A 12,193-nucleotide genomic window follows, 5' to 3' on the forward strand; every position below is an offset into this window, starting at 1 on the left:
GTTTAAACTCAAGTGCCTAAAAAAATTAATCTGTGATAGAATGTATGTGTGTGTGTGTGTGTGTGTATTACACACACACACACACACACACACAATTTTCTTTTGTAAAATAGAGCCAGGAATAACCCAGAACGAAAAATAAAAAAGAAATTGTGAGCGTTTGAATTAAAGCGGAACTATGAATGATTGACTTGTATCACATCGGTGTTTTTACTCACCCGCACACAACGGATCGAGAAGCAGTTGCGTCCGGAGATAATGTTTATTCGTTAAAACGGACTTTATTTTAAAACTTTTACGTCTCATTTTTTAGAAGCTGCTGTAATCAATACGGTGGTAATTTTGCGAATGTGATAGAAAAGTGTCGCAGCGAACGAAAAAGAAATAGCAACTGGTTAGCTAAACTCACAATCAGACAAAGTGTGTTTTAAGTTGTCATTTTGTTTTTTTTCTTAATTGAAATAGCGTTAGTTTTGCCTGCCACGGCCCGGAACTGTGAGTATGCCTTTACTATCTGGAACCAGGAGAACGTGTTTTCTGTGTTATTGTGACAAATGAGCTGAGATGGCCTGTTTGCAGAAGTGTATTGTGTCACAGCTTCATGTTTTAATGTCTTATTAGAAATAGTCTTCATTCTTGTCAGATTTTACATGCCAACTTTGATGATAAATAACTTGAATTGAAACACCCTGCTCATAGTGGTTGTTTCTTGACGTTTAAAATAATGTCATCTCTGACTTGCAACCTGTGAGCACACCAGTCGATCGGGATGGAGACCACCGGAGCACCCAATGATGGTCTCCTTCAGCATCCATGGCTTCCTGTCGCCATTGATGGTTGCCAACTTCTTGCTAAGAGCTGCTTTGGCGAGACAAGTTACCACATCCTGCTGACTGACCTGCACTGCGTGTGGGAGGAGACCATGCACTCTGCAGCCATCCAGAGCCGCACTCAGGTGCACAGATTCAAAAAAATGTTTTTATTCTCACAAGGCACCTCATTTTATCAAGAGGTGTACGCTCCAGACACACTTCTGATTGTGAACGTCTGCAACATAGAGAGGCCATATAATTAAAAAAAAAAATTAATAGTTTTAGCTCATTCACATGCTTAAACACATTGAAATAAACTTATAAAGTAGACTTTCAAAATACACTGGAAACATTTTAACATAAATACATTGCCACCATAAAATATATTGTCATTTCAGTAGCATCTGTACATGCATATACAGTATCTGGTTGGGTGACATGACATTGGCAAGTCTTGAGTTTGTGTGACTCTTGTGTGGGACTCTTGCTTGCACAGTTCTTCAAATAAGAGGCTGATTGTGTTTGCTCCAAGCTGTTTGTTTGTCTCTCCCAATTGATGACTGATGCATGAAACAAAAGTGACGCAAATATTGTATATTTAAACCAAAAAGTTCAACCAAACATGATTACACAGGTCTTCTAATCTTACCGTACTCCCCTTACAGGAGCTTAATCTGGGGTTGTACTTTTTGACCTCCCACTTGCTTTTGTTTGTTTGTTTTTTTTCTCTTTTCATCTGCAAAAGTGGCACGTGTAAAAGGCGAGATGGCCAACTCTCGTTCTGTATCCCTCGGTTGGGCGTTGTTTTTTTTTGGACAGTGTGGAACAAAATGGAAATTGTGTTCCACCTTGTGGTACAATGACAGTAAAGAGATTCTGATTCTAATTATTGCTAACACATCATTTAAACCACCATTGACGTGCATAAGGAAATAAGCATTTATTTTACGATCATAATAAACTTTGACACACGCACTCAGCAGTTAAACATTCAAGCAGGATACAACAATACTCGTGTGCATCTTTGCCCTGCTCCGTGGTAAAAATAGAGTTTAATTGGGTACCATCTCTGCTTCTTCTATTACGCTGAATGTCTTCTGGTAGAGCACAGTGCTGCCCAGCATGTTGCGGCACCAAGTGACTCTACACTAAAGCCGTGCAACTTCAAACTTACCTGAATATGGTTAAACGCATAAAAAATGAGAAGTTATGAATTTGCAATATAGTGGCGGGGCACAAAAGGTGAACCGCGATGTCGTAATGAGAGAATATTCTTTTCATCTTACAAACATGTGGTTGTTTGCCAAACGGTTGTGCCAGGAGCTGAATAAGCGTCTGCAAGCCCCCGTGAAAGCCTTCTTCTCGCACCTGTGCGAGGTGGTTCGGCCCCATCTGTCAGGCAGCAGGCAGCCACCCGAAGGTGAAGCCAACATCTCTGTGATGTGGCTGGATGGAGGCAACTTGAGCTTGAGGCTCAAGAGCAAGCTTGCAGGGCTGCCTTTACATTGGGAGTTTCGCTGCACCCCCGCTCCAGTCACCGTGGTATGCTTGGATTTGATTTAATTTCTTATTTTGTTGAGGGATCAGTCTTACCTGATCGAATAATAGTGGCCGTCTTTAAAAGTAAATCTTCGTCTGCTAGGTGTGTCTTCATTTGGTGCAGCCATTGTTGTCCATGAGCCACACGCTGCAGCAGGAGGTGGAGCAGCTGGAAGGCTTGTTAGTCAGCAAGGATGCCGAGATTCAGGACTACAAGGAGAATGGAGCCACACTCAGCAGAGGTACAACACACAGCTCATTCATGTGGTACACACATGTATATTATTCATTTTTGTCATTCGTTTCTGCATGTTGCTCTTGTTTTCTGTATTCTGCATGGACCAGGGATAGGCAACTTAAATGTTGGAGGAGACCACAATTTCTCATCAATGCTATTGTAGGAGCACATAGACCATGCACTTCCGAATACGAGCAAAATGTATGCTCTCAACACCATATATTTCATTGAGGATAATACATTATTTTCAATGCATGTATGAAAGATCCACTATTCTCACCCAACAACAAAGAGTTTGACGCAAACAACAAGATAATAACAGACACTACATTTTCCAGCATGCCTCACAACCCCAACAGGTGTGGCTGCTTAACCCACTTGATTGAAGCAAGGAGGGCTGGGTATAAAAGAGATATATAAGAGAAATATAGGAGCTGAAGGGGAGGCAGAAAAGAAAGGAAACGGACTGGAAAGAGCCAGGAGGAGAAGCCCATGCAACGTGTAGAAAAGTTGGTTTGGAATGATGTATATAGATCAGTGGTTCTTAACCCGGGTTCGGTGAGTCTGTCTCAAGGGTTTGATGGAGCCTCTGCCATGGAGGGTAAGACACACGCAACTCAGCATGTTAGTTATGACACGCCCGCTTGGCCATCACTGGCTGCAGATGATCACATGACATTGCTTGTCCAATCAGTGCTGTGGGAAATTTAGTTCGCTTCGGTAGTCAACGTGGGACTCTTGTGACAGGATGTCGTACAATTAAAAAAAAAAAAAAGAATACTTATTTCTTGAAATGTTATTTAATATTTTCTGTTTTTAATAAATGCATTTTTAATATCTTGAATATGTAAAATATATATTGATTTATTTTTCACTCCTGAAGGGTTTGGTGAATGTGCATCTGAACTGGTTGGGTTCGGTACCTCTAAAAAGGTTAAGAACCACTGATATAGATGTGTGTGTGTGTGTGTGTGTATATATGAGTTTCTCATATCTGTATGTATAAAATGTTTACTTGGCTGTCATTGAGCAATTACAGTATGAAAAACATGATATCTTAGCATGCTAGCTTAGTGCTCTAGTCTACAACATGCAACCCATTTCAGCAATAAAAGAGCATCTCTGTGCTAAAATTCCAAGAAGGAGAAAATTAATGCAAGTAGCTAGTCCCTCGGTAAAGGTATCCGCTGTCTGACTTTCCACAGCTATTATTATTACTATTATTTATTTATTTTAAATCAATGTGCTTGTTAAAATGTAAATTACGACCAGCGGTCCTTTTCCCTTGAAAGGAATTTAGCTCGCAAACCTTTTTTTTTCAAATGCCATTCAACAGATCCAAACTGCCGCGGGACAGAAAAGCCTAAAATCATCATTAAAGCCATTACCTCCGTCTCTTGCTTGATGCGCCTCGGTCAAATGATATAGAAGAGTTTGTTTACTAGTGGGAAAGTTGGAAAGCGCTTCGCCTTTTTCCTCCTGGACGTACAATGTATGTAACGTCATTGTAAAAAGACCGAGCAATTTTAACGCTGAATGTTTCTTCTCATGTGCAGTGCGCCTGCAGACAGAAATATATGAGCGACACACCCACAGAGGCAGCTTCCTGGCAAAGGTGAGAGGCTGACGCGTGGCACAGTCCCGCGATTTTTGATGTTGAGCTCACTGTCGTCACAAAGCTGAGGAGAGAACCTTGCGCTCTCTGCCCCAAATCTATAGCAGCTCTGTGTCTACTGTGTTGAGGTGTGGAATTTCATGTCTCTGCCTTTGTTGACCCCTGACTCCTCGTGTGAGTGAGTGAGTGATTAAACATTTCATATCAACTTGAGGAATGTCTAAGGTGTGTCTGCCCGACTGTCTTTTGATCGCAAGTTTATTTCAGGTCACTGGCTGTTTTATTGTCCCTCTACCGCTTCGACGATATCACGTACTTTAAATGAAAGAGTGTTGCGACACAAGTTGTTCGTTTGAGATGAAAACATCAGTTGCGTATGGGCAAATTGAAATCAAGCAAGCACTTCTGACAGTACAATAATGGAAAGTTACATCTGGTTCCACAGTGGTGGACAAATGCATGTGGCGCAATGGTTGCTATTTTTCGTCCTTGGCTGGTCACAACCCTCGGTGGGTAAACACCCCAGAAGAAGGCACAGACAAAGACTTGGTCTTTGGACTCTGGTGGCAAATTCCACCGAGTGGTGACAAGGCCGCCTTCAGAGGCAACCGAAATCGGAAGGTTGTTCGAAAATGATGCATTAGAGAGAGAGCCACACACCAGATTTAGCTCTGTGCGTAAGTGTATGTAGGTTTGGGTGAAGGCGTTTCGTGTTTGTGTGTAATATTTATCAAGGCCAACTTTGTATACACTCATGTGAGTTTTTGCTTCTCTCCTTCTATGTAGGCGCTATTTGCGTGTCTGTCTCTCAGTTACCATAGGAGCACCCATCACGCCGCATCCAACGCAAGTGTGAATCAGCCTGTGATCATTGGTGAATCGCCTTTGACTCACCTTTGCCTGATAGTAACTTGAGTTGTCACGAGGAGGTTGAGGTTATTATAGAGGTGTTTAACCGACTACATACAAAAGTCTTCTTTGTGTGTTTGTGGCCTTTCCCACCACACTTCTTGCTCCCTGGTGACAAAGAAGGCAGTCGGGACCGTGGTGGAATGGCTTGCGGTCTTCTTCTCAAGCCTCTTCCTCCCTGTTCAAGTCAACATTGACTTGATTAGAATTAGCCCGAGCGTGTCTTTGATCCACATCAGCTTCCTCAAAGGTCGACGTGACCAATCGTGATTTGAAGATGCCTTCTACTTTCCTAAATGTGTGTAAAAAAAGAGCACAGGAAATCCTATCGTTACATTCACACACCATCGGCTTCCAATAGCTTCCTAAACACACGATTCAACTTCCAGGATCCAGCAAATTCAAGGGTTTATTTTTTTGGGAATGGCTTCAGGTCTTTCCAAAACCGGGGGCAGCAAGCATCCTTTTGAAGGATGATGACATCCTCATACTGTTCGAAGCTTTCACAATTTGAAATCTCCTCCAACTGCAGCCCACAAAATTCTTTGTGGGGCTTCTTTTTCCTGTTTTCGAATGAAATACCTCTGCTATTCTTGGTGGCTTCCCATATGCCAAGATTCTTTGTACACCACTGCACAGTGCTGAAAATGATTTGAATATAGCGACACAAAGTATTGGAGTATTCTTTAGTTGTATTCCATAACAAATGTTAACAGATTCATAATATTTAATGGAACGTAAAAAAATGTGGTGGGCGGCCCGGTAGTCCAGTGGTTAGCACGTGGGCTTCACAGTGCAGAGGTACCGGGTTCGATTCCAGCTCCGGCCTCCCTGTGTTGAGTTTGCATGTTCTCCCCGGGCCTGCGTGGGTTTTCTCCGGGTGCTCCGGTTTCCTCCCACATTCCAAAAATATGCATGGCAGGCTGATTGAACACTCTAAATTGTCCCTAGGTGTGAGTGTGAGTGCGAATGGTTGTTCGTCTCTGTGTGCCCTACGATTGGCTGGCAACCGATTCAGGGTGTCCCCCGCCTACTGCCCGGAGACAGCTGGGATAGGCTCCAGCACCCCCCGCAACCCTAATGAGGATCAAGCGGTTAGGAAGATGAATGAATGAATGAATAAAAAAATGTGTTCTAGGTAAGGGCAAGATGACTCAAATTTTTTTGTATCGCACAATTCAGACACAGGGAAATTGACATTGCTTTACAAAAATTAAAAACACATTTCCAAATACAACATAATCAATAAAACATAAACAATATCCCATCAGAGTAAAGTAAAATAGAAGTGTGCAGGTAGAACAGTTTGAATAACTTTACGCACAACTAAACCAAACCATTTTCAGGCTGGATTAAAAACATTGTTAGAGGAGAGGCTTGTCTCATGTCAGCAGGAATACAGTTCCAGAGTTGAACTGCATGGAACTGAAGCACAGCTTCATCGGTTTTAGTTCTGACTCTGGACATCATCAGATGACCTGCCTCTGATGTTGTCGGGGTTCATATGAGGTCAACATGTCAGAGATTTACTAGTGCTAGGCCATAGAAAGGATTATACAAATGTTGAGCTCTATTAAAGTCTGTTTTCTAAGTGACAAGAAGGCAGTGCAGATAAATGAGCACAGGAAAGAATAGGATTGTACTCTCTGAATGCACACTCCAGCACCTGTCTTTCAGTACAGTAATCTAACCCGCTTCATGGATGTGTCTCTTTCTCTATTTTAGACGGCACACCTTTGATTTAATGTGACGGTTTTCATGTTTATGTCCAAGTCCATTTTTACCTTTTTTTTTTTTACATTGAGAAATTCATTTCTTGACTTTTGGTGGGCAAAAATAATGACCGGAGTGAAGTTATAGAAAATTTGAGGCTGTGACAGAGAGAGTCCAAAGGCCCATATTCCCCCGCTGTCAGCGAGATGTTAATCTGAATGCCGTCTGTGTCATCGTGGTAGGACACGTTTTTACTGCCAGGGGCTGAATGGAAACATTGAATGAAAGGGGCACCAGAATGGACCCGTGTGGGATCCCACAAGCCACTACCATTAAATCTGACCAACAGTTTCAGATTTTAACTAAGTACTTTCTGTCTTAAAGATACCGAACTTTTAAAACCACCACAGTCATTTCCAAAAGTTGTTTGCTCTTCTTCATCTGGCCAAAGACCGGCACCAGTCCATGGCCCGGTGTTTGGGGACGTTTGTAGTGCTCACATGTAGCCCACCCTGCATCCTGCCTTAGCGGTAAGGGGCGTACAGTGTGATGAAAGCAATGACTCTACCTAATTTAGGTATTGACAGGGGAGACCGTAGACCACATTGGCTGGGTCCCTGGATGAACCTTTTTACTTGTTGCTTTTGTTGATTCTCCTGGATTGTTTCGTCACTGCGCCTCTGAAGTTAGGACTCTGGCTGCTCCTGGCCAAGCTGTTGGTTCTGGTTTAAGCCCCCGAAATCACAACGTGCCATTGACTTTTTCAAAGTGTTTGATGCGTGTGTGACATCATGGTAAAAAGATCTATACTTTATTTCAGGGAAACACTTTCAACTACTGTGCGTCATTAATCTGCCTCCGTATAGTCCAAATTTAGTGCCCAGTCTACAAAATGTTGACAAGATGTCTGTTAATTTTTGTCTTTGTCAAATGTGATCGTTAATTCAGGGAAGCAGCTCGCCATAGATTACTTTTTGATTTGGGGCAGGAAGCTGAGGTCACATGGTGTAGAGAAAGTAAACATGAGGTCGTCAACAGAGACGAGAAAAAGTGAGTGAGTGTGAGACTCGCTGGCACCAGCAAACCCGCCGCTGCCCCCACATCCCCCCTTAAGAAAACAACAGCTTCTAAAATCAGAGCTGCTAACTTGCTAATAATAGCCAAACGTCAACAGGCTATAGACTTCCTCACCTTCCCCACCACAGGAGGCAGTATTCAGGGGTGTGGCTACCAGGTGAACCACGCCTCTCTCTGTCATCCTCGGAGGACTTTGTCCTATTACCAGAAGAGAAGAGTACTTGCAGATCAATTCTCTGTCTGAGGAAAATGTGGAATCGTGATTGACCTTAAATTCCTAAGCGTAGTTGCTTCCCTGGAACTGATTTATTACCAGAGCGCTACTGACGCAAACCATGTCTTTAAATCCAATACTAATATGAAGTTTAATTGTCGGGTGAAGCCAGAAAGAAGATGATGTCATACTGTTTGCTATTGACTTGGGTTTTGCTGAGCTCTGAAAGCTGGCATATGATCAGATTGTTTTTTAATTTTTTTTTAATAAACCAAAAACCGAGAATCTTCTAGTCTGTATTGGTTATGTGATTATATGCGCAGAACAAATGGAGCTCAGCGTCTTAGATCATCTAAAAGAGACTGCAGGACAGGACGGCCAGTGAGCGGAGGGGTTACTATGAACAAAAATACAGTATAAGGTTGGCTTTCTGCTTGGTCGGCACCCCCCTGACCCCTTTCAGCACATTGGTTCCTCTGTGCCCAAAGCAGAACTAAGACCCCCGGTCCCCACGTATTTCAACAAACAAATCACAAAAATAAATCAATGCAAAACCTTGAAGCCTGACCAGAGTATGCTGAGGAGCCCCCTCAGCCCCCGAAAGTGAGCAGAAGACCACCAATTTCTGATGGTCAATATTTGAGGAGCTAATTTGGAGTGTGTGTGCTATCCATCGGGTGAAAGAAGGACTTAGAGACTCTAGTCTTTTTCTGTGTCTTATTATGAGGTGCAACTTCTGCTTGCAGCCTTGATGAGTATGATCGCCACGCATTAACACGGGTTGGCTTTCCCGATCCATAGTGAGCAAAGGCCCATATTTTACATTGCGTCTCACGGTCCCCGTCAAAATATCACAAAAGGTACTGTGTATATACACTGAAATAATGATGATCTTGGTGGAACATGACATGAGAAACCATTCGTGTTCTCTTCTCAGACTCTTGCCGTGGTTTGTTCTGATCATCACAGCGTGAAAAACTTCGGAGTCGACCTCCAGGAGCTTTACACTGCCGTCGTTGCACACGGAAACATGCGCAAACGCAAACTGTCTGAGCAGGACGAATTGGTTGCCACGGTTGTGGACGCCACGACTTCCTCAGGTTTGGGCCCCAACGTCTTTTATTTGAGTTGTCAGAAGATTGGTTAGGGTTTAACCAATCTTCTGACAACTGTGCACTGCCCATTTGTTCACCTCACTTCCTTTTGAGAACCATTTTAGCTTGCGTAATGCAAATAGAATACAACTTCCCCAAGATGAAGATTTTTGTCGAATTTTGTTATTTCCATTGTCAACTCTTTCAAATATGAAGATAATATCACGTTTGCGTCAAATTGTACCTTTTGGCTCTGTTGTGGACTTTTTGGGTTGGGAAAAACCCTTGAAGAACATGTTTAACATGTTTTAAATTGTATTTACTTGAGTAAGTCATACCATTTGGGTAAAGTGTGTTTCATTCTCGACTCAACACTTGAAAAGTGTAATTGTCCCGTATACCAGATAACATAATATTTATCATTTTGGGGACAATGGCACGTTTTCATGTAATATTCAGGCATGTATGGCCTTACTGCAGTAAATGAATGCCAAAATGTTCATTTTAAGAGGTGAAGACACCAAACAGAAGAATTACATTTTAATTTAAGAAGTGGAAGCTCCCACGGATGGCTAGAAAAAGACAACTATTAACAACACTAAGAAAAAAAACCGTACTGAGAATGTATAAAAACAATGTCTGCAAGCTGAAAGATTTGTAAAATACAGGAACATTTGCGTGTTTGGGTCACCGCATCTTTCAGACGCTGATCGAGGAGAAGCCGACAGAGAGCAGAACCAGACCAGTCCGGTGGCGGAAGCGGGAGACCACATCGTCCGCGCAGCCACAACACAGCAAGTATGGCAGTCAAAGACCATGTCCACACAAACACGTTCAACAACAAATCACTTTTTGACAGAGTTCGAACCATAAAAACAAAAATGACAGGATCTCAAAAATCCGATGTGCTAGAAATAAAGAAAAGACATTTTTGAAATTGCCATCAAAGATATGTTCAGGGACTCATAAAGCCAATTCTGATTCAAATTTGCTGTTGAGCAGATGTTATCAAGAGGCCTGGAATATTTGTTATTTTAGCCATTTGTTTCCCAAAAATGTATAGAAATTCATAGATATGTCTTACTTTTTAAAATTAATTTCACTCATTAAGTAACTGCCCAGGTGAATATTATTCACATATTTTATTATGGCTTTATGTTTGTTTGTCCTTCAACGTGTGGACATGTCCGATGTTGGCCTGCTTAGTTGAGTGTTTGGTCCAATCTTTGCATGCGCTCAACAAAATAAGTTTGTGCTGAATTTTGACAACGTCGATGTTCCGCAGCTCGCCACCTGTGGCCGCTCTGAGCGAGCGCCTTCCAAAGCAAAGAAGAAGAAAGCGGTGGGCTTGTTCCGATGAGCGTCCGCAGTAGGAAACGCCATTTTCAATGACTTACTTTTAAATCACTTTTAATATTTTAAACTCTACGTAATCAATGAATGTAATGATTTTATTATGGAAGATACGCTTTTTAACTGTGAATTTATATTTATAATAAATAACTTTTCTAGTGAATCAAATGTGAGATTAATCATTTCTTTGCTGAATCAGCTGCAGAAAATGCTTAAGGATCAACGTATCCTGAACACCTGGTTGGATTTGATGACACAACTAACAGTTTCTTGCAGGGTTGCCTTTTTTAAATTATCATTTCAACTTACATCAATTCTTATCTTTACTGTAGAATATGAATGAAAGTTCATTTGTTAGACCCGTCGTCAGGGAGTTTGTTTGCTTCAACTTCTTAAATTCAAATGTCCTTTTCCTGTTATGCCAAGATTGAATCCAGTCAATAGCAAGGAATTTAAAACTTAGTTTTCATGGATTTTAATTGGCCAAAGGTGACCACGATAGAGGTAAACTTGAGGTTATTATTTTTATTTTAAGAATTGAAATCGAAAATTTGACAAAAATTCACCCTGGGATGGTTTCATTGCAAACATCATAACAAAGACGGTCTTCAAATGTACTGCGGTCTTTTACATTTCCAAACTGTTCTGCTTGTGTCATCTGTTTCGGTGAGCTCTGGCTGACAAAAAAGAGCTGATGACAGCAGATGTCCATCAAGTTGTTGCGGCATAAGGACTTCAATAGAACCTTCAAATATTTGCCTGTCGGCTGCGCTCACCACATTGCGTGCGGGACAGCATGGAAGGAGTCGGTCACGAATGGAAGTCCCGTCAGAGTTACAATCAACTTGATTGGCCAAGTATGCTTGAACTAACACAATTTGTTCCTGCTATTGTGAGTCACTTCAGTACCGGTGTCGAACTCAAGATCCCAGGGCATGACGATTTTTTTTTTTTTTTTTTTTTGGTGCCCCATTCAAACAAATGGTGTTCCTTCCTGTTTCTTGATACCTCTTTCATTTTGGTTGAATATCTCTCACCAAATTGCAATTTCATTGAACGTAGTGTTTACACTTGGTTGCCACTGTTCTCCATGACTTGATTTTAAGTGCAATCTGTTGCCCATAGTCACAGCCGAATGATGGTGACAATCGTGTATTGCAGAGGATTCAGGCCGAATCCTTGTACCTCCAAAGTACCATAGTCACTTTTCAGAAGACCCCCAAAACATCATGTTTGGTGTGCCATTAACATTGCGTTGTCAACAGCCTTTTTTACCATGTTAGATTGGTCAGTCACACTGGTCAACAAATATTTACTCCCTTTTTTTTTTTTTTCAATCAGAGATGCAAGTAAACTTTTGTGGATTACTTTTTCATGGTCATAACATATGTCGTATGGTAATATATTTAGCAATTTTTGCAAATGAAGGGTTGGGGTCAGCGAAAGGTGTATTTTTTTTCTGAAAAGTCATGGCTATAAATCAGAACATGGTGAAATCCATATTGTGCAAGATTTTATAGGTCAAACTTAAAAACAAATTTTCAATATCTCAAATTGATGTGCAATATTTTTTTTAAATCGGTTGTAAAAAAAAAAAAAACGATTGTAAAAAACAAAGGAGGGGAGGGT

At 41.5% G+C, this 12,193-nt stretch overlaps 1 protein-coding gene across 2 annotated transcripts; it reads left to right on the plus strand.

The window, feature by feature from the left end:
• Nucleotides 1-192: 192 nt before the first annotated feature.
• nhej1 (nonhomologous end-joining factor 1) lies at nt 193-11,274 on the plus strand. Of its 2 annotated transcripts, none has more exons than XM_052057494.1 (8): nt 193-495; nt 745-955; nt 2,133-2,354; nt 2,455-2,593; nt 4,146-4,204; nt 9,055-9,217; nt 9,915-10,009; nt 11,236-11,274. In XM_052057494.1, exons 2-8 carry the CDS (start codon nt 770-772, stop codon nt 11,257-11,259), a joined length of 888 nt encoding a protein of 295 aa, XP_051913454.1. In that variant the 5' UTR covers nt 193-495; nt 745-769; the 3' UTR covers nt 11,260-11,274. The 2 variants fall into 2 exon arrangements, with proteins under 2 accessions (XP_051913454.1, XP_051913452.1); XM_052057492.1 differs by lacking the exon at nt 11,236-11,274 and adding an exon at nt 10,497-10,732.
• Nucleotides 11,275-12,193: the final 919 nt, after the last annotated feature.

This window comes from Hippocampus zosterae, chromosome 2, assembly GCF_025434085.1.
Source record: "Hippocampus zosterae strain Florida chromosome 2, ASM2543408v3, whole genome shotgun sequence".
NCBI classification, from domain to species: Eukaryota; Metazoa; Chordata; class Actinopteri; order Syngnathiformes; family Syngnathidae; genus Hippocampus; species Hippocampus zosterae.

What these genes read in the sequence shown, in the direction of transcription:
- nhej1 (XM_052057492.1), top strand. Translation starts at nt 770, where the DNA reads ATGGAGACCACCGGAGCACCCAATGATGGTCTCCTTCAGCATCCATGG. An exon ending in GAGGCAGCTTCCTGGCAAAG is followed by an intron (nt 4,205 to 9,054) that starts GTGAGAGGCTGA and finishes TTCTCTTCTCAG; the next exon opens with ACTCTTGCCGTGGTTTGTTC. An exon ending in GGACGCCACGACTTCCTCAG is followed by an intron (nt 9,218 to 9,914) that starts GTTTGGGCCCCA and finishes CGCATCTTTCAG; the next exon opens with ACGCTGATCGAGGAGAAGCC.